This window comes from Penicillium subrubescens, assembly GCF_028828155.1.
Source record: "Penicillium subrubescens strain IBT 31985 chromosome Unknown utg000001l_segment0_segment0, whole genome shotgun sequence".
Classification (NCBI taxonomy): Eukaryota; Fungi; Ascomycota; class Eurotiomycetes; order Eurotiales; family Aspergillaceae; genus Penicillium; species Penicillium subrubescens.
Genome location: NW_026643151.1, coordinates 3189702 through 3210087, shown reverse-complemented (window position 1 = coordinate 3210087; position 20386 = coordinate 3189702). Strand labels below are relative to the sequence as shown.

At 50.3% G+C, this 20386-nt stretch overlaps 9 protein-coding genes across 9 annotated transcripts; 6 read left to right on the top strand and 3 right to left on the bottom strand.

The window, feature by feature from the left end:
* Positions 1 to 1095: 1095 nt before the first annotated feature.
* On the top strand, positions 1096 to 2238 carry N7473_001094 (uncharacterized protein; the record flags this gene model as incomplete). The annotated part of the gene is made up of 3 exons (XM_057147034.1): positions 1096 to 1178; positions 1258 to 1888; positions 1951 to 2238. The coding sequence occupies 3 exons, from the start codon at positions 1096 to 1098 to the stop codon at positions 2236 to 2238; spliced, it is 1002 nt and encodes a 333-aa protein (XP_057014920.1).
* Positions 2239 to 3133: 895 nt separating this feature from the next.
* On the top strand, positions 3134 to 3726 carry N7473_001093 (SEC61-beta family protein; the record flags this gene model as incomplete). The annotated part of the gene is made up of 3 exons (XM_057147033.1): positions 3134 to 3136; positions 3278 to 3617; positions 3692 to 3726. 3 exons carry the CDS (start codon positions 3134 to 3136, stop codon positions 3724 to 3726), a joined length of 378 nt encoding a protein of 125 aa, XP_057014919.1.
* Positions 3727 to 5141: 1415 nt separating this feature from the next.
* On the top strand, positions 5142 to 6717 carry N7473_001092 (polysaccharide lyase family 1 protein). Its single transcript, XM_057147032.1, has 3 exons — positions 5142 to 5799; positions 5857 to 6025; positions 6093 to 6717. Exons 1-3 carry the CDS (start codon positions 5221 to 5223, stop codon positions 6509 to 6511), a joined length of 1167 nt encoding a protein of 388 aa, XP_057014918.1. The 5' UTR covers positions 5142 to 5220; the 3' UTR covers positions 6512 to 6717.
* An 838-nt stretch (positions 6718 to 7555) lies between these two features.
* On the top strand, positions 7556 to 9793 carry N7473_001091 (sodium:solute symporter family protein; the record flags this gene model as incomplete). Its single annotated transcript, XM_057147031.1, has 4 exons — positions 7556 to 7677; positions 7742 to 7914; positions 7975 to 9145; positions 9205 to 9793. The coding sequence occupies 4 exons, from the start codon at positions 7556 to 7558 to the stop codon at positions 9791 to 9793; spliced, it is 2055 nt and encodes a 684-aa protein (XP_057014917.1).
* Positions 9794 to 10130: 337 nt separating this feature from the next.
* Positions 10131 to 10995, bottom strand: N7473_001090 (rhodopsin family protein; the record flags this gene model as incomplete). Its single annotated transcript, XM_057147030.1, has 7 exons — positions 10131 to 10287; positions 10343 to 10383; positions 10470 to 10502; positions 10569 to 10593; positions 10653 to 10686; positions 10770 to 10823; positions 10965 to 10995. 7 exons carry the CDS (start codon positions 10993 to 10995, stop codon positions 10131 to 10133), a joined length of 375 nt encoding a protein of 124 aa, XP_057014916.1.
* Positions 10996 to 11195: 200 nt separating this feature from the next.
* Positions 11196 to 12095, bottom strand: N7473_001089 (dynein light chain DYN2). Its single transcript, XM_057147029.1, has 7 exons — positions 12001 to 12095; positions 11927 to 11949; positions 11837 to 11870; positions 11749 to 11783; positions 11656 to 11682; positions 11532 to 11601; positions 11196 to 11476 (listed from the first exon to the last, which is right to left on the bottom strand). Exons 1-7 carry the CDS (start codon positions 12029 to 12031, stop codon positions 11412 to 11414), a joined length of 285 nt encoding a protein of 94 aa, XP_057014915.1. The 5' UTR covers positions 12032 to 12095; the 3' UTR covers positions 11196 to 11411.
* Positions 12096 to 12299: 204 nt separating this feature from the next.
* Positions 12300 to 15189, top strand: mrd1 (RNA-binding ribosome biosynthesis protein MRD1; the record flags this gene model as incomplete). Its single annotated transcript, XM_057147028.1, has 4 exons — positions 12300 to 12527; positions 12635 to 13405; positions 13655 to 13927; positions 13981 to 15189. The coding sequence occupies 4 exons, from the start codon at positions 12300 to 12302 to the stop codon at positions 15187 to 15189; spliced, it is 2481 nt and encodes an 826-aa protein (XP_057014914.1).
* Positions 15190 to 16316: 1127 nt separating this feature from the next.
* Positions 16317 to 18827, top strand: abaA (transcription factor AbaA; the record flags this gene model as incomplete). Its single annotated transcript, XM_057147027.1, has 3 exons — positions 16317 to 16746; positions 16812 to 16988; positions 17056 to 18827. 3 exons carry the CDS (start codon positions 16317 to 16319, stop codon positions 18825 to 18827), a joined length of 2379 nt encoding a protein of 792 aa, XP_057014913.1.
* A 307-nt stretch (positions 18828 to 19134) lies between these two features.
* On the bottom strand, positions 19135 to 20167 carry N7473_001086 (NUDIX hydrolase; the record flags this gene model as incomplete). The annotated part of the gene is made up of 2 exons (XM_057147026.1): positions 19135 to 20062; positions 20127 to 20167. The coding sequence occupies 2 exons, from the start codon at positions 20165 to 20167 to the stop codon at positions 19135 to 19137; spliced, it is 969 nt and encodes a 322-aa protein (XP_057014912.1).
* Between the last annotated feature and the right edge of the window lie 219 nt (positions 20168 to 20386).

The following is a 20386-nucleotide window of genomic DNA, read 5'->3' as shown; positions in this document are numbered from 1 at the left end:
ACCGGAACCAGGGCCTGGGTCACTGGAGAAACCCATCGAGTTGCGTGTGTCTAGAACGAGAACTGTGGGATTTTGACCGGGAAGAAAAAAAAAAAAACAGTAAACCAAGGGATGGAAAAAGAGTCCCCAGCAATGCAAGAGGAGGAGAAGGCCCAGAAGAGTCTAGCCTTGGGATTTGTGTGTTTGTGTATTGGAGGAAGGGGAGAGAGAGAAGAATTGAATTAGGTGACCCGCCCGATGCTGGTATGTGCCTGGAAGGTCCAGTGACTGATGACCCGTGACTGGTGAGTGGTGAACCCCGGATGGATCCCCCTTTTGCCTTTGGCCCTTGGTCCATGGTCCTTGGGCTTCCAACCGTTGAGGCTGTCGTTCATTGTTTTCCACAATCCACTTCATCTTCTTCCTCACCATTCACTCGTTCAACCAACCCTCTCGACCTTCTCCTGTCCGTGAGATAGACACAGAGAGAAAAGGTTCTTTCTAGCTTCGCCTTGCTTCCAATCGCTGATCCCCCGACTTTGTTGTCCATACCCCCCGCCGGCTATCCCCTGCGACCGCGACCGGGTCCCAAAAAATCCTCCAAGGCAGCAGAAGAGCGTGTTCATCCGAATCTTCCATCACCATCTTCACTCGTTTACAACTCGGCTGGTTCGAGCAGTGTACACCTTCACACCGTCCGATGTTCCTGCGGCTCGACGATCGAGTTTAATTCTATCCGACTCTCGTCCAACGAAATCGCCAAGCCACCGGGCACACGAGCCTCTGGGCGTTTCGATCCTCCCACGTATCAGGAACCGGCAGACGGCTACACTGCGTCTCACACCTGACTTGTCCTCCCTCGCCCACCCCCTTCTCCCCCTCTCATAAATAGCAAATCCCACCGGACTCCCGGTGGTCAACACCGTCAGTGTGTCTCTCCCCGTTCAGCATCGCGCCGACCCGAGCTCCGCTTCGGAGCACTTCGGCAAGATTCACTCTCACGGGTCGCGCGCCTCCCTTCTTGGAGGGGCTGCATTTGATCCTTCTTTTCGCCCGGGCGGGTTTCGTGGTCGTGAAGGATATACGAATGTGACGCCGAAAAAGAAGACGCACAGGATGTATATGCCCAACACTCAGTGGACGTGGTCCTTTGCCATCGTCACCCTAGTCCAGACCCTGGTGACGCTGGGTCTCGAATGGTATGTACCTACTTAGCCTTGAAATTTCCTTGCGACCCCAAATCAGAGAGCCATATGCTAATCCGCCGGTCGCGTCTAGTTACATTTTCGCCAACTTTCAGATTCAAGAGGAGACCAATACGAGTCCGTCCTCGAGAACTATCCCCACTTTCCTCGCTCTCTACAGTTTCGGGTTTATCTACGAGTTGGTCCTGGTGTATGACGCACTACGGATGAAAAATACCATTCAAATCATCGGATTGTGCGCGTGTAATTTCGGTCTCTTAATCTACGGCGCCGTTCAAGTGCGACAGATTCAAAATGCCGTCTCCGTCCTGTCTGACATGGACAAAATTAGCCCCGTCGTCTGGGCCCAGTCTCAGCCGTTCTTGATCATCATTCCGTGCATCGTCGCTCTTGGATCCCTCTTGATGACATTTGTCGCGTGGAAGCTGTACGATGAGTTCGCGTGGACCATCTACAAGCACATTAGCGCGGATCTGCGCATGAAGCGTCGCTACCTCGCCTACCAAATTTACATCGCTCTGCTTAAGTTCGATTTCTTCTTTTTCCTGGGCTTTACCGTCCAGTTCTTGGTCGTGGTGTCCTCCTCCAAGCACGATGCCGAGTTCTACCTGACCATCATTGCGGTTCCCGTAACGATCATCATCCTGCTCTGCGGTGCCTTTTTCGTCCGACGCGAATTCACTGCGGGCATGATCGTCATTATCGTAAGTTTTCCACCAACCTCGTTACAATCAGTGACCCCCTCTCCTAACCAATTCTTGAATAGCTGCTATTATTCGCGGCCATGGGCTACTTCTGCTTCAAACTCTTCCGCATGTATGCACCAGCGACTTTCCCTCAATACCTCCCGGCTCGTCCCTCGATGACATTCTTCGCCATCATCACTCTGATTCTGATTGTCACGACAATTATCAATGCCTGCATCTGCGTGCACAACTTCAACTGTGGCCTGAAGCCGCACATCAACAAGAAGAAGGGTCGTCCCGAGGAGAAGACTACCGAGCTCTCCGACAATGTCAACGGCCAGGTTCCTTCGCGGATGATGATTGACTAGTCAATCTCTCCCGTCGAGGGTACTGGTACTTTGTAATACATAGAGTGAACTTGATCACTTGTTGGCTGGCGTTGGATCTCGGAGTAAGTTTCCTTATCATCTTTCATCTCTACTTGTTAATTGTGTCCTCGGATCATTTGATTATTTGAGCCTGAATCTTTCTTGCGTGTTTGATTATTTTGGTTCCCCTCGATATGATACCTTACCTGCGTTAAAGCTTTACCCATCTTCCTTCCCTCCTTCTCACCATGGCCTCTTCTGCCCTGGTCCAAAATTCCTGTGATTTTATCTGGACTTGCTTCATTTCGTTCCCTTTTCTTCCCCTTACATATCCATCACGAAGTGCACCGGTGGCGTTATTCTTTTTCTTTCCTTTGCTTTTTTTCTGGATATGATTCCCGGGCGTGTGTTCTCGGCCCTTTGTTGTTCGATTCCATGTCACTTATGATTGACAGATGCCAAGTGGCTCTTACCCTCTATGACCGTGACTTAGTTTTCCTCTGGATATCAAGAATCTCAATATGTTCAATATATCATGAAACCGAGTTTTAAAAAATCGTGCACCGAGTCTTCATGTACTTCGTAGATTGTACGCAGTAGTAAAGCTAGCAGTAACCTCAGAACGAGCTGATGGAACCACAGGCAACTTTCCCCGAGAGTCAAGCTCTCTCATTGGTGGACTTGCAGTATCTCATACATAAAATTACACCACTCCATGAGGCGAAACCCCATATGTGACTGTATCATTACCGGCGCTAGTATCAAACAGGAAACCGCGATCGTGGCCTCAACTCCGCAACTTTCGGATCTCTCCCCTTCATCCCCAACCTGCCCTTCTTTCTCTCCCTCTGCCTCTCCTTTTCTTTCTTCGATCATTTACATCAATCCACACACAATGGTATGTTTATCTCCTCAATCTCAATTATTCTCGCAATTGGCACTCTCCCAAGCCAATGCCACCTGAAATCACACGACAAACCTCCTTTCCAACATCACCAATGCCAAACCTCAACTAATATCTTCCCTCTTTAACCAACAGGCCTCTCCCCGTCCTGCCTCTCCTCTCACCTCAGGTGCCGAGTCTGGCCCTGACTCCAAGTCCGCCGGCGCTGTCGCCGCCTCCGGCTCGTCCATCAGCCGTCCCTCCTCTCCCACTCCCCCCGGCGGCCCTCGTGCTGCTATGCGCCGCCGCGCCGCCGCCGACCACAAGGAATCTCTCCGCAATGCTCGCCCGGCTTCTACCCGCTCCGCTGGCGCTGGTGGCTCCTCTGGCACCATGCTGAAGCTCTACACCGATGAGAGCCCCGGTCTGCGCGTTGACCCCGTCGTCGTGCTCGTCCTGAGTCTGGGCTTCATCTTCTCCGTTGTCGGTCTCCACGGTAAGAATGAACCCGTTGTCCTAAATGCATGAATCTTCGGAATTGGAAAACTAAACCCTTTTTTTTTATTACAGTCATCGCCAAGATCACCCGCAAGTTCTCCGCATAAGCGAGTCATCTCCCAATTCCCTCAAATCCACGAAATCCAGGCCTCGCGCTTTGGACCCTCGAACTACTTGCGTAACACCGCCACCTTCATTCGCAACAACCTCCTTCCTCCTATACCCCGTGACAAATTCTAGTCCTTTCGAAACCTGGTCGGTGGCGGCGCAGGGGATCTCCAGTTTTTGGCCATGCTGGTGTGATTCCGTTTTCTTGACATCTGTGGTGTTCTTTTTTCCTTTTTTATATTATTTTGGCGGTGATTCTACGAATGAGCGAGCGAAGACCTATCCGCTGTATAGGTCGGGCTGGGTGACACTGAGCTGGGTATCTGAGTATCTTTCTCCTTGGTCTATATTGGGGTTCGCGCTTTTATAAGCTGCGGTGGCCCTGCGTGGACTGGGAATGCTTGGGTAGCGAGGTGGGCATCTGGCGATGTCTGTACCATAATAACCAGAAACAATTGTTTTGCATTGAAATATTGATGGGCACAATCTACATCATCGTTATAACATCGACACTTCCTTCCCTGGACTTAGAGCCTTGATATATCGAATAGATCCTGTAATCTCTCCTCCACCCCACCTGTATTGACTAGCTTAGCGACTAGCTTCTGCAAGCCACGCCCATGTCACTGATAGTTATACTTGTGTATACACGGTTTGTTCTGAGAGTTGACCTCCGAGTCTTTGCGAGAAACGATGGTCTTCCTCGGACTGGCTCTTTCGCCTTCGGGAGCTCTTGCTACTGAGAGAACATTTGATCAGTTTGCAGTTTGGTCTTGATGTCACCCTTGTTTAATCTTACGCACGTCGTCCAAGTTCAACCCAGCAGCCGTTCTATTTCCTGGCCTGGGCTATGCTGGGGAATTGGACTTTATTAGGTGCGAGAAAGGAGGCAATATTGACAACGGGGTTTAAAGCCTACTTGGTCTAGCAAGGCCTAAGATGCCGAGGTTCAACCTGTCTATAGTAATATTTCGGCGTATTATCTGTAGCAAAGAGTACATTAAGATATAAAACTCAAGTGAGGAAGAAAGTGTGGGGCAATGGTGTTTCAAACGTCAGGGTTCGCCGTTAGAGCTCCTATTTAGTGCAACCCCTTAATCAAATTGTAAAACTCGGCGACTAACAGCTAGCATCTGTGTGAGAGATATTGTCAATCCATGTACTCCGTAGAGGTGTTTGTTTTCCCGCTGAAACTCCGCGACGAATTAGGATTAAACCCTTTCCTATTTGGTGGGTTGCGTTCAAGGCTGCTCGGAACCGGAAGAGGGTGCCAAGAACAACATCCAAAGGTGCTCTATTTACAGAAGAATAGGTTTCGAATAGAAATTATAGTATTTCAAATGTGAGACATGGGCTAATGTTCGTGACGACGTCAACGGTCAGGCAAGCTTGGCAAGACGCATGTATAAGAGGTAGATATTGAAGCTACTCGGCCGTCTGCATTGACCATATTCTCAAAACTCTTACTTTCATTCTTGCGAAGGCTGGTTCCTATGTACAACATGAGACTCAACTCGATTGTACTCTTTGCCGCCTCGGCAATGGCACAATGTGCCCTGAAAAGAACGGATACGATCTCAGTCACAGGCTCAGCTCCAGGGTTTGCATACGGAGTCACAGGAGGCGGAGATGCCACACCAGTCTATCCCACCAACACATCTCATTTAATTGATCTTCTGGGCTCCGACGAGCCACAGGTCATCATCGTCGATAGAACATACGACTTTATCGGGACAGAAGGCACGACTAAAGGAACTATCTGCAAGTCATGGGGATCCTTTGAAGATGGATGCCAGGCTATCATTGATACCGGTTCAGGATGCGGCGATACTGGCTCCGAGTCTTATGAATGGGATACTGCCGGTGTCACGGGGATATATGTGCACTCGAACAAGACGATTATTGGGGTCGGGAGTGAGGGCGTACTTCTCGGCAAGGGATTGAGGATGGTCGATGTTTCGAATATTATTGTTCAGAACATTATGATCACTGATTTGAATCCGAAGCTTGTTTGGGGTGGTGATGCTTTTACGCTTTCTGGGACTTCGAGGATATGGATTGATCATGTTACGGTGAGTCGAGCTTTCTTTATCAACTTCCCGTGGAAATGCTAACTGAGCTTCAACAAGACCCAATATACCGGTCGTGTACACTACTCTTTCGGTCGAGAACCGAGCTCGTTGATTACCATCTCGAACAGCTTCATAAATGGTGCAACGAATTTCTCGACTTCATGTGACGGGCAAACATACTGGGGTTTAGAGCTGGTGGGCAATGATGATCAAATTACATTTTCAAGTAAGTCTGAACCACCAACTCGAATGGTAAAATAATGCGAATCGCTAATACTAAGCGTCACATCTAGACAACTACATCTATCGTACCTCTGGTCGAAGCCCAGCCCTAAGCGGTAGCACCCTCTTCCACGCTGTCAACAGCGTCTGGGAGAACAACAACGGCCACGCAATTGAGGGAACCGATAATGGCCAAGGTCTCTTCGAGGGGTGTGTTTTCAACAATGTCAGCCAGATAGTCGTTGACGGTTTTGTTGGCCAGCTCTTTAGTTCGTCCGGTGGTACGGCGAACAAAGCTTGCTATGATTATCTTGGGAGGGATTGCGTGGGTAATATCCAGGTGAATGATGGGTCTAGCTTTACCAAGGCTGACACGGGTTTCTTCTCGAATTTCACTGGCCTTAATATTGCTAGTCCAAGCGCTGCCTCTGCGGCTCAGACAAGTGTGCCTACTAATGCTGGAAATACACTTCAGAACGGGTTGTCTTGATGGATTATGGGGTTGATGGACGGCAAGTCAGGGTGGATTTTTTCTACTATGTCGCGGACAACCTTAGTTCCCCTAACTTATAAGCACTGCTTGGTAATCGGAGGTTGTCATCATCAGATAAGAATTAAAAGTACTTCTGATACCTATTCGTTCTGGCGCGAATAGCGCCTACCAAGAACTAAACTTAGTAGACAGAAGAACAACTTCGGATCTGGAATTGTTGAGACAAGCACATATTATATGTTATATAATAAGCTTAGGTTTCGCTGAGACACGATAGAAAATGCACTCTCCACAAATGGACTAACTCACCTTCCAACTAAACCCAAGATGGTTTATCATGGTCAATAATCCTTGCAGGATCGCTGAGTGGCCCATCGGCTGCCAGTGCCTTATCTCGCCAACCTTCAAGCCAACCATATACCATAGCCAAGCGGAGCCTGATAAGCCCGTCGACCACGCTGATAGGTCAATTTTATTCTCCTTCCTTCAATTCCTCTCCTCCTCTAGTAAGTCCACACGCTTTCTATCTCTCGTATTGCATTATTTTTTTTTCTCTATGGCCATGTGCTATAGCCTATGCGCCTGGGTCCTCCCACTGTGGGCGCAAACAGGGTCCCACCGACGGCACCCCCCGATCCCAACCCTGGTAAAAGCTCAAGCCATTACGAGAGTAATGCCATCCTTATCGGCGCCTCAATTGCGGGTCGTATCTGCTATCTAAGCTCAGGGATTCTCCATACGTTTCTTTCCGGGGTCGATGTGTGCGAATTCGGAGCTGGGTGACTTGCTTGGAATGCAGAATGAGCGTTGTCTCGGACATATATCTATGCATGTGTCCCCGCCTCGATATGAGTGTATTCTATATTCAAACGCTCTTGTTTCAGGTTCACTAGAGGCAGGATTTCTCTGTGGTACCTTCAATCGAGTTTGCGATTATCTACTAGACGTCGTACATTTATCTACTTCGGCGATTGTCTAATCTCAACCTTCTTATTTTTGTTTCATTGCCTCTATCGGCCTATAGACCGTACCCCTATAACCATGTCGGAAGGGACGGTCACCTTTGAAGCACCCTTGTCGCAGGGCTTCGGATATGGGATCATCCTAGGCCTGGGATTTGCCTTTGCATTGGTGATGATCTTCATTACATGGGCACTGAAACGGTAAGCATCACTCCCCGACCTGTTACAAGACTGGCTGACTAACTTTTTTTCTTCCGAACTTTAGCTATCAGAATGAAGTCCAAACATCTGAAATGTTCTCGACTGCAGGACGGTCCGTCAAATCAGGCCTTGTCGCTGCTGCAGTCGTGAGTAGTTGGACATGGGCTGCAACTCTTCTTCAGTCTTCTGCTGTGGCATACCAATATGGAATTTCGGGGCCATTCTTCTATGCTTCTGGTAAGCATCAACAGATATACTGTAAATTAAACACCATTGAACCTAACTCATGATCAACAGGCGCAACGGTTCAGATCCTCCTCTTCGCAACCATTGCCATTGAGCTCAAGCGTCGCGCCCCGAATGCTCACACCTTCCTCGAAGTCATTCGTGCCCGCTACGGAACTACCGTCCACGTCGTCTTCATCGTCTTCTGTCTCATGACCAACATTCTTGTCACAGCTATGCTGCTCACCGGTGGATCTGCTGTTATGACATCCCTTACAGGAGTACCCACTGCTGCTGCGTGCTTCCTGCTTCCAATTGGTGTCGTTCTATACACCCTGTTTGGTGGTATCAAGGCTACCTTCATTACGGATTATATGCATACCGTGGTGATCTTGGTCGTGATCTTCCTTTTCGCTTTCTCGGCATATGCGACAAATGCCGAACTCGGCTCTCCGAGCAAGATGTACGATGCTCTTGTCGCGGCTGCCAAGGCTCATCCCGTTGAAGGCAATGCCGAGGGAAGCTATCTCACCATGCGCTCCAAGGAAGGCGGTATCTTCTGGATTATCAACTTGATTGGAAACTTCGGTACCGTCTTCCTTGATAACGGTTACTACAACAAGGCTATTGCTGCTAGCCCTGTGCATGCATTCCCCGGCTATGTGATTGGTGGACTTTGCTGGTTCGCCATCCCCTGGTTGTGTGCCAGCACCATGGGTATCTCGGCGTTGGCTCTTGAGGGTTCTCAACGGATGAGCAGTTCGGATGTGTCTGCTGGTCTGGTCCTTCCTTTCGCGGCCGTCAAGCTTCTCGGCTACAGCGGTGCCGTCGCTACGACATTGATGATCTTCATGGCGGTTACATCTGCTTTCTCGGCTCAGTTGATTGCCGTCTCTTCTATCTTCACTTACGACATTTACCAGGCCTACATTGAGCCTTCTGCCAAGGGTAAGAAGCTTGTCTGGATCTCGCATATGTCTTGCGTTGTTTGGGCTATTGTCATGGCCAGCTTTGCTACTGGGCTGTACTATGCTGGTATTGGTATGGGATATCTGTATCTCCTTATGGGTGTCATTATCTCGTCCGCTGTCTTCCCTGGTGCCATGACACTGCTGTGGAAGGGCCAGAACTGGATTGCCGCCGCTGCGTCGCCGCCTCTTGGTCTGGCAGTGTCGTTGATTGCCTGGCTGGTGACTGCGAAGAAGGAATATGGAATCTTGACCGTAGAGACGACTGGTGCAAAGTGAGTAACTCCGAGGTATATCAACCATCGAGATATCATTACTGACAAGTCCCTCCCAGCTACCCCATGCTCGCAGGCAACGTCGCTGCCTTGCTTAGCCCGCTAATTTTCGTCCCTGTCCTCACCTTCGTATTTGGCTCTCAGAACTATGACTACGAGTCTATGCGTGCAATTCGCAAGGTCGACGACACAGAAGTTGCTGCTGCTGCGCATATCGATCTTGAACTCGTTCCCGGTGAAGGCCACGGTCCTTCCGCAACCGAGACCGAGGAAGAGGAACGCAAACTCAACCGTGCGGCGCTGTACTCGCGCACCCTGACTATCTTCATGACCTTTGCCTTGCTGATCTTGTGGCCCATCCCCATGTATGGCACGTCCTACGTCTTCAGCAAGAAGTTCTTCACCGGCTGGGTTGTTGTCGGATTGCTCTGGCTGTTCTGCACACTCTTCGGTGTGGTTGTTTTCCCGCTCTATGAAGGTCGCGAGAGTATCGTCCGTGTGGTCCGCATGATGAGCCTTGATCTTATGGGTCGCAAGCCGACTATGTATCGGGGTCAGAAGACAGATGGTGCGCAGGCTTCTGGTATTGCGACACCGACGGAGAAGGTCGGAGAGAAGGATAAGGAGGCGCTCGATGCGTCTGCTTAATTGGATGAGGCTTTTATAATGTCTGCTTGTTTGGATCTGTTTTACGGACGAGATCCATGTGTTGTCATATACCCCTTACTATGATTGTTATTTCTTAATGATAAGTTTGTTCACGATGTGATTCATTCCCAAGTAAAAACAAAGTTCCCAGAGTAAGCGGATGAATGGCATCTTCAAACACAAAAGCCTTGACGCCATAGTGTATTGTCGACAAAAGAAAAATGAAATTAAAAAAATGCATCCCCATCATGCGTAGTGAAATCTTCGCAAACCTAAGGTTGCTTCGATACTGGTCTGTTATGCAAGATGCACAAGTGAATGGTTCCTGGTTTCAGCATCACTTGTAGCTTTCAGGTGGTTGCTGAGCTCCATGAGCCACTGGAGGCGACTGCAATTGAGGTTGCTGTTGCTGCCACTGAGCGCCAGGGGGAGGCTGGGGACCCCATTGCATGTGTGGGGGTGGTCTTGTGTCAGGCGTAATATCAGGTCGGTCCCTAAATTTTCATTAGAAGGGATTCAACCCAATGCTGTGCCGGTGCTGAGACTTACCGTAGATCTTGGGTGAAGCGGCAAGTGTAGCAAGTAACCTCCTACAGGGGTGTTAGCCACCTCCATATTGGCAGCGCAATAACACAGATAATATGTGAGGATAACTGTAAGACAACAATACACTTACCTTGTACTTGTGCATGGCGAGTGGGATCACAGGCTGGTCAAGGTAAATCGTCAGTCATCATATACAAAAATTCAGGGTCAGATTGGGCCCAAAGCATACAACGAAGCAGACGGTGAAAAACGGCCTAGGTCATAATGTAAGTCACTTCTTGAGTCGTGGGAAAAGGTCTCATCAGTCACGTACCATCGCGTCAGACAATGTCCATTCCAATGTTGGCCTGAGCGTTGCGATATCATTAGTCGAGAATTCAGATGCATAAGGATCGCTCAAGAATATATCAAGCAGATGCCATGAACTCACAGTTGTAGCAGTAAGCGCGGACATTCTCGTAGCCCTCCAGCATGGAGGTGAACTCTGTGACGTGGGTCAGTCACCCGCAATATAGAGATAAGTGGATCAGGTAGGTCCCTGAGGGTAAACACCGGACGGAGACCAAACCCGAAGACAGCTTCTACATCAAGGTCTGAAGCTTCCTCAAATTTAAATATTACTCACCATGCGTGCCAAAGGTGATACAGATCGCCATGATGATGATAAAGGTTGGAAAGTTGAAACAAGGCAGATGAAAGTTGCATGCGAAGGCAGCGGCGTTTGGGGCGGCGCTGTGGCTTGGCTGCTTGGCGGCCGGCACGTGAGGCCATGTGATTCAAGATCGGAGCCACAACATTAGAATTCAAACCATCTGTATACCATATTTGCTTATGGATGGACAGATTATTACTAGAATTTCTTTCCCGCAAGACTCAATCTCATCAATATTTAGGTAGATAGGTAAAATAAACAAACTGTGTACAAAATGCGACGATTCTCGTTTAGAAAGCGCTTCGGCACAAAAGCTGAAAGTCATGAGACGAAGACAAAAAGATCGCTTTGAAAAGGCAAATTTACGAGGCTTCTTCCCGTGGAATTCCCTGACTCTTTCTTCCAAGCAGATATATCCACTTATTGGGTCTTGAAGAGGAGGATGGCGCAGTGGCCAAGGTAGAAGTAGATGAAGTGCTTGGTCTCTGCCGAGGGTGTTAGCCGAGTATACTTGACCATGGCGAGAGAGCTCACACTGACCGTGAGTGACAAAGCTTCCAAAGTTTCGGCCGACAACGCAATGCCAGGTAGCACCCTTTCGCGAATCGAACTGGAGGGGTTATCAGTGGTGGTTCAGGGAGGTATAGGACGGGCGACAACGGACTTCTTTCTTGATGTGCTGCGCAATATCCTATTGAAGAATTTATTAGTATTAAATTCAACTAGCTCGTTCTGAGAGCAATTGTGGGGTACTTACCTTCTCGATGTGGTACTTCTCCATAGCCTCGATCGCTAGGGAAATACATCAGCAGCAATTCGACTGGAGGGGGTGTTCGAGCTCATACCGAGGGCAATGGCCTCTTGCTGCATATCCTCCGTCTATTGAAGAGTGTGAGAGCTCATTTCCAGGGGTGGTATCAGCCAGTGTGTCCTACCATATCAACGGACTTGATTTGCGCTGCGCAAGAAGGTTAGTGGACGAAAATTAGCTCAGATTGAGGAAACTGACCCTCCATCTTGTCTTTCTTCTCGGTTGCCATGGTTGCAGTCGGTTTCTCGAGAACCTGGGGGATCTGGGTGTAGGGATATCGTCAGGGTGGGAAGATAGTGCTCGGCTGGGTGTAGCTGCATGATGGGGCGCGTCCAGTCTTTGACTCACCGCCCTCGGCCAGGTGACAACTGCCGGATGTTTGGTGTCCCCACTCTAGCCACTTTACCGCCTTCGGCCCATACAAGACGGAAAAAAATTTTCTCGTGAACTTTTTACAACTGCATTTGCCCAAGGCTTTCCAGCTGCAAACACTCATAATGGAGAACACTCGGGTGTTTGTCAGTGGGCTTCCGCCTACTTGCTCCAATGACCAGCTTCGCAACCATTTTGCAAGCCGCTTCACTGTCACGGATGCCCATGTCCTGCCAAAACGGCGCATGGGTTTTGTTGGCTTCAAAAGCAATGAAGCAGCACAGGAAGCTGTTAACTACTTCAACAGGACATATATGAAGATGTCCAGGATCTCGGTAGATCTTGCTCGACCGGTACGTGACAGCCATCGTCAACTCGCTGCTTCCCTCTGTTTCTCATTTTGCCTGCGTTCCCCGCTGACCAGTTCAGTTTTTCTTGAGACTGACCCGTACTATCGTAGATTGATTCTAAGCCCACAGAGAGAGCTCATCCTACACGAAAGCGTGATGCTGCAGAGGACGCGTCGGACAACGCCCTCAAGCGTAAGAGAGATGCCGACTCCAAGTCACAAGACCCCAAGCTGCAGGAGTACCTTGCTCTGATGCAAACATCTTCCAAGACCCGAACTTGGGCAAATGATGATAGCACGGCCATGGCTCTCGCAGCCGAGCAGGCCGTGGCTCCAATTAACCCACCCACACAGGACAACATCCCAACCGAGGAACTTCCTTCGCATCCGAAAAAGGTTCGGATACAGGAACCTACAGCCGATGGTGACGCTGGGAAGCCCCAGGCTATGGAAGTGGACAAATCTGATGAGGACGCGGAGGAAGACACACCGGCTCAAGAGGACGCTGAGGCCGAGCAGGATGAAGCAGGTCCAGTATCAGACAGTGACTGGCTTCGGTCGAAGACGAGTCGTCTTCTTGGTCTTCTGGATGAAGATGAGCAGGCTGAATTCGACCAACATCAAGCCGCTGAGCCAGCCGAGTCACAAAGCCCCGACATGGAAGAGTCTCGCACTGCTGTCTTCGAGGATGTTCGTCCTCAACCTGTCGCTGACGATGCGGCTGTTGAGGATGAGGATGCAGTAGAGACAACGCCCGAGCGGCCGGACCCGAATGTTGATCTCATTCGTGACTCTGCTCGCTTGTTCGTTAGGAACCTTGCCTACGACACCACTGATGCGGATCTCCAGCCGCTCTTTGCTCCCTTCGGCAAACTCGATGAGGTTAGTGATTTTTTTACTTTTTTTCTCCCATTTCTCCCACCAATTATGCTACCATGTGCCATTGCGCATGCGCTAGCAGAGTGCTCGTATGATGATCATCCTGATAGGGACAGCTTATGCAAAAGCAAGTGATGTCACCAGGCGAGAGATTTTAGTAGATGCTTCTCGGTTTTCTGATGAGCGACACTCAAAAAACATTTGCACATTATTTACAAAATATTGTCTGGCCAAGCGCTAATGATGATGCAGATTCATGTGGCTTTTGACACTCGGACAGAGACCAGCAAAGGTTTTGCCTACATCCAGTACACCAACGCGGATGCGGCCATCGATGCCTATCGCGCTCTGGATGGAAAGCATTTCCAGGGTCGACTCTTGCACATTCTTCCAGCTGCGACCAAGAAGACCTACAAGATTGACGATGTTGAGCTCTCTAAGCTTCCCCTGAAGAAGCAGAAACAAATCAAACGTAAAATGGGTGCTACCTCGACGGCTTTCAGCTGGAATTCTCTCTACATGAATGTGAGTTGCCTTGTTTTTCCTCAGGGTCGCCTTATATACTAATTACTTTTCAGGCCGATGCCGTCATGTCCTCAGTGGCCGATAGACTTGGTGTGAGCAAGGCAGAACTGCTAGACCCCACGTCATCAGACGCTGCTGTCAAGCAAGCACATGCTGAAACGCATGTCATCCAAGAAACCAAGGCCTTCTTTGCATCGAACGGAGTGAACATTGAAGCCTTCAAGGGTCGCGAACGTGGAAACACAGCCATCCTGGTCAAGAACTTCTCTTTCGGTGTGAAGTCTGCTGAGCTCCGGAGTCTGTTTGAGCCGTACGGCCAGATCCTCCGTCTTCTGATGCCACCCAGTGGTACCATTGCTATTGTGGAATTCGCAAGGCCGGACCAGGCACAGGCTGCGTTCAAGGGTCTCGCATATCGAAAGATGGGTGATTCCATCCTCTTCTTGGAAAAGGCCCCAAAGAACTTGTTCGACGGTACGGCTGTTCCCACGGCTGTTCCCGAGACTCAGGCCAAGTCTCAAGGATTCTCTACATCCGACACTTTTGCGGCTGATGAGCCTGAGACTGGCATGACCTCAACATTGTTCATCAAGAACTTGAACTTCTCCACTACGAATGACAAGTTCTTGGAGGTTTTCCGTCCATTGGATGGATTCGTCACCGGTCGCATTAAGACCAAGCCTGATCCCAAGCGCCCGGGGCAAACCCTCAGCATGGGTTTCGGTTTTGCAGAGTTCAGAACCAAGGCCCAGGCCCAGGCGGCTCTTGCAGCTATGAATGGCTACAAGCTCGATCAGCACGAGCTTGTCATTCGCGCCTCTCACAAGGGGATGGACGCTGCGGAGGAGCGGAGACGGGAGGACACAGCCAAGAAAATCGCGGCCAGGCGGACCAAGATCATCATCAAGAACTTGCCGTTCCAGGTTACCAAAAAGGACATTCGGTCCTTGTTCAGTGCCTACGGGCAGCTCCGCTCTGTGCGTGTGCCTCAAAAGTTCGATCGGTCAGCTCGCGGTTTCGGTTTCGCGGACTTTATCAGTGCTCGCGAGGCCGAGAATGCCATGGACGCGTTGAAAAACACGCATCTCCTGGGTCGCCGACTGGTGTTGGAATTTGCGAACGAGGAGGCTGTCGATCCCGAGGACGAGATCGCAAAGATAGAAAAGAAGGTAGGAGAACAGGTGGACAGGGTCAAGCTCCAGCAGCTTACGGGCGGAGGGCGGAAGAAATTCACTGTAGGGGCCGAGGAGGACGAATCGTGAGGGTAAATCGTGACCCTTTTGCTCTCCCTGCGAAAAAGGGCGCTGAGTGGATTGGCCGACGATGGTCATCCCTTGCGTGGTGGGGAGAGAACGACCATGTACGATTTCTTGCATATACTTTTTTTTTACCATGTACCTGCGCACTACTACTCGACAGAGAGAAAGAGATACCCCCGAACACGTTCCTGCGGCTGTCAATTTTTGACCCTGCAGTTAAGATCCGCACTCGTGTGCTTTTTACCTACTTTGTATAACTTGATTCCTTTTTTCCTTCCTATTCAAGGCCCGCCGCCCTACTTTAGCCCTAACTCACTACCCCTCTACTGTATACCTGCCAACACCTGTTCACTGCTTTTGCTCCCCCACAATTCAACACCAGACTTTCGGATGATAGTTAGGGTAATGAGCTATTATTTCTGTGTTACCAAATGATGGTCCGCGCATCACTCAGGTCATCGAGGGCCTACATTCCAACGCCAGTTGCTGTTTACCCTGGTGCTGCATTCTTGAGCCTGGGCAAATAGGAGGACACCGTCCATTGTTCAACATTCCTGCCAACCTTCAATTGCCACTGGAGATAGTCGATGTCCGTCAACACTGGCTTGAGCGATGGCGTTCAAAGGTCACTTCGTGCAGCTCAAAATCTCCGAAACGCTCGTCACTGGATCGTGCTGGTTGAGCATCCCTTGCGTGCGGAAAGACTTCCTTCATATCGTGCCCTTTCTTGACTCCTGATTTGCTGCGGCAAGGACGGCTGGCCGGTTGGTCCTATGCTACTCTGTTGTAACGAGTGCCTGGACGCGCCAAAGGCTCTCCAGTCCAGAGGGGTCCCTGTCCTAGGAGTATGGGGAGTTGGCGTTCGAGGGACGTGATGCCAGGCCAAAGCAGACCTGGCGTACTTAGCAATGTTGCTACTGGGACTACGAACCCCCTCTCCCCTGGGGGAAGTGTGCTTCCCTATAAACACCATCGTGCTCGCTCTCACATTCTCTTTCCCAGGTTCTGACATTCTCTTCAGACAAGCTGCGTTCTTTGCCAGGCAGTAAGCATTTGACGGTGCCTCTCAACTCACCCTCCTCTTTGGAATCTGTCATTCTTTTGGGAGACGCCCGTCCTTGGTACGCTCCATGGCTGCTGACTGGCAACCCGAGTGCCTCGTGCCTCAGAACCAGCCGTCCTTGGAGGCTGTGGGTGCTCATTCGGATCGAGCTCTTCAGAATACCTCTGGCAATGTTCAGTCATATTCTGATGGTCTTGTACACAATGATGCTGGTCGAGAGGATCATCTCCAGCAGCTAGCTTTCAAGTATCCTCAACATGCTGTTGCTCCTCACCCAGTATCAGCACCCGGCATCCACCATCCGGCTTTGGCTGCTCGGCTTCATGCAAAGAAGCTGCGTCGGTTGAACTCTGTCGGGCCCAATGCGGCACCTCGACGGGGAAGAAGCTATCTCAAGTCTCAGAAGTACTTGGAGTATCGGGCTCGTCCTCGACGAGATACCGGCAAGGATGGGGAGCCAGTTTGGTCTGATGGATTGGAAGATGCTTTCCAGCAAGGTGTGTACTTGAAGTTTTGCCCGAAACCAAGGCCATTTTCATCATACTAACAATCTTGGACATAGCCCTCGAAGCCAATCCTCCCATGGGCCGGAGAAAGTGGTCTGAGCGAGGAAAATCATACGGACGAAATGAGCTCATTGCCGAGTATATCTTCAAATTGACGGGCAAGCGAAGGACCAGAAAGCAGGTCTCGAGTCATCTTCAGGTGCTCGACTCGTTTCTGAAGGGTGACCCCGATTGTAAGTGAAAGCCTAGTGCAGTGAAAGTACCGCAAACATGGGATTAATCTTGATTTGCACTTTCTAGGGGAGCGACTCGTCCGAGAACAGTCCACAGACCGATCGAGTGGGCATGCCTCAGCTACCGGTCCCAAGTGGCGGACATCTATGGACCACCACGCAGCATCAAGTCACTATGGGGCTCATGGGCATCCTCAATATCACAACCCTATGAGGGCAATGCAGGCTTATGGAGACCTCCCACCCCCGCACTATACCTTGGGCTCCAACATGCAAGATGCTGGAACCAAGACCATCCATGGCTTCAGCTTCGACATGTGGGTGAGCGCACCTCAGGGGGCGAATCGCATCGATAAAGCCCTTCACACATATACTCGCCTTCAGGGAGACCTGCACCATCCAAATGCCCCTCCTTTGCCTCTTGAAAATGTCCCTGGATGGCGCTCTTCGTTCCCCCACCTGTCCTCGTTGATCGATGAGCTCAACGGGCCCCTGGAATGTGATATCATCATGCTGGAAGTGAACCTCCAGTTGATGACTGACTTCCCTCCTTCGGGCTCCCGACTAGGCATTCAGCTTGATCTGGACTTTGGTCATCCGACTGCCGGTGACGTGCTCATGGTGAGCCAGATGGATAACTGGTCCTGCAGCACTCGGTTATATGATGATGGACGCGAGATTCGGGAGACCTACCACGAACTTCAAAAACCTCACTCGACCAAGGTCAAGCCCCTGTTCGAGTCATCCTGGTGGGCAAAAATCTTCACAGAGCGGACGCAGGATAAGCGGATTGCTGAGGACTGTGGGCAGCCTGAAGCTATCCACGCCACTGATGAACGTACACGACGTTACTTCCGCTCCCTGTCCGCAGTGCAGGAAATCCGTGCTGTTCCGCCCAGCTCGCGCCGTCTTTCGAACCAGTTCCAAAGCCATGGCGATGACAGTGAGCGCATGGCCATTCTCGTCTGGAAGTTCCGACAGACTCGCCCTGGTGAAGTCGGAACTACTACGTGGAGACGACTGATCCCTCCCCCGGATCGCACTTCGACTAATAGCCCACACCCTAACTCTGGGGTTGATCTGCCCCCACTGTCCCTAGACTCCATCCTTCTCAACAAGCCATCTCAGGGTGTCTACCAAACGCAACAGCATCAAGACATCCTCGCCCACCAGGGCCAATCGCAGTCACAATGGCCCATGTATCATTCTTCCCACGACACCGTGGCTAATATTTTCAACTCCTCTGGCCATCTTGACTTCATGTCCGCAATCACCAAGGCCGAGGATGGCATGGGGGACAAAACAGCCGTTACTTCAGTGCTTGACTCCTTCTCCGCCAGCCTGGCTCCAGAAACCTCCCAGCCAACCAGTTTGAGCGTCTCCAGCGGCGGTCCTGTGATGATGAACTTGCACGACATACCTCTTTCCCACCCAAGTCTCGGCTACGCCATGGGCCATGACGCCAGTCAATACGTGCCATCACAACAGCACAGTGTCAACCTCCACGACAGCAACAGCGTCCTCAACGGCTTCTTCCCCGGTAGCGCCCAATCCCTGGATGATCTGAGTAACGGACAGGCCTCGTGGGGAGCCCACTCCAACTCTCTCACCGGCGACGTCAGCGCCGGTGGCTACCACCACATCCCCTTCCAGACGGAGCACCATGTGCCCGTGTCGCGCGAGTCGCAGCAGCCGCACCACTTTGACGGCCTCATGCCTCCTGACGATATCATGGACAAGATCGTCGGGCGTATGTCCAACACTTCCAGCATGCACGGGGCAGGCCCTGATCATGCTAATGGCACATACGCGGAGAATGGCACTGTGGATGCGGTCTGACGAGGTGAACTCTGAACCATCGCAAAGTGAAGATAAAAAACAACGTATTAGTAATGATAATCCTATTTCTGGATCTCTGTATTCTTTATACCTTGTGTGTGATTTTTTCCTGTCTTTCTTACTTTCTTTTATTTTCCCTTGGCCCTGTCTCTTTACTATCTTTCTTCTTTTATTTTTATCTTTACTTGGTCGACGCAGCCTCATCTGCATTTCTCCAAGTAAGACCCTGGAAATACTATCTAAATATTAGTCTCGATACATTCTTTTTCTAAACAGTACTCTCTTCCAACTTAACAGACCTAGGCACTCAAGTAGACGACTGAATCACAACAGGAAACTCAAGCGGTCGATGCAAATGTGCCAAAATCTCCTCATAATCCTCTTCATTCTCACCATTCACAATCCCATGCTCAATCAAAAAATTCACAATCACAACCGCACTATTCGGCTTAAACAACCCCCCTTTCAAAAACCCCACCGTCTCCTCAACACTATACAAACTAAAACTCTCCACTTCAGAATCACTCGGCGTCGGAACCATTCCACCCTCCAATTCAAGCTCATACGTATACTCAACCTCAGGCTGTAACAACCCAATTTCCCCACCAGCCTTGTCACCCCTCACATGGAAATAGCTAATCGGCCCCATAGACTTGATATTCGTCCTGATAAACGCGTATGGTATAGATGCTTCTTCTTGTGCTTCGCACATGACAGCGTCTATAGGAAGTGTTGCTGTTGGTAGACCCCCTGCTGCGGTACAATCCAGCATCCCCGGGTAGGTTTGCTTTTTGCTTGATCTTTTTCCGATCCAGAGGTGGAGACCTTTTTGGTTGGAGTTGGTATAGCAGAGGAGTTGGACGCCGTAGGTTACTATTCCGAACAAGGCGCTTGCGCAGCGCTCGATCTCGAGAAGGACGGTGCCGTTAGAGTCGTAGATTGGAAATGTTTCATTTCGCCATTTGTTCAGCATTGAGATCACACCGGCCTTTTGGGTGGCTTTTAGGGTTTGGATCAGTGCTTGGGAACGTGTCTCACGTGTGGCCGTGAGTGGCGTGTTTAGCACAACGGTCCTTGAGTCCTGGTCGATTGTCCATGTGTCGGTCCATTGGATTCTTCCAATTATAGATTGGGGGATATACCCCAGTACTGCGTTGCAGCCATTGACTTTGAAGGTATAGTATTGTTGCCAAAAGTCGGTTGCTATGGGCGTGTCATTATCCGGGGCTGTGAAGCTGCGGAGCACGATTAGGGACTGCAGGAATCGTAGATTTGGGTCTTTTTGTGGGCCGTACCTACTTGTCGCAATCCTTGACCACGTCTAATATGGTTCTTGTCATGGTTGGGTCAATTAACCGGGCATGGTTTTGACGAGGGCAAGAGATGTGTGGGGCCACAGGGCCAACCTGCCAGGGGGGGGGAGGCTGCTAATACTAATTCCCAGTGCCAACACCAACACCAACAGACGCGGGGGAGATGCATTTCTTGGCACTTTCAATTGGAGAGCCCCGCGTTCAACAATTTCTCCGTTTCGGATTCTCCGGAGTACAGAGCCCCAG

Bases quoted from the DNA above. Each gene is read 5' to 3' on its own strand.
- N7473_001092 (XM_057147032.1), top strand. From the start codon at position 5,221: ATGTACAACATGAGACTCAACTCGATTGTACTCTTTGCCGCCTCGGCA. The intron at 5,800-5,856 runs GTGAGTCGAGCT...AGCTTCAACAAG, and splicing joins TATGGATTGATCATGTTACG to ACCCAATATACCGGTCGTGT. The intron at 6,026-6,092 runs GTAAGTCTGAAC...CGTCACATCTAG, and splicing joins TGATCAAATTACATTTTCAA to ACAACTACATCTATCGTACC.
- N7473_001089 (XM_057147029.1), bottom strand. From the start codon at position 12,031: ATGGCAACCGAGAAGAAAGACAAGATGGAGG. The intron at 11,602-11,655 runs GTCCGTTGTCGC...TAACCCCTCCAG, and splicing joins CGCAGCACATCAAGAAAGAA to TTCGATTCGCGAAAGGGTGC. The intron at 11,477-11,531 runs GTCAGTGTGAGC...CACCCTCGGCAG, and splicing joins TGGAAGCTTTGTCACTCACG to AGACCAAGCACTTCATCTAC.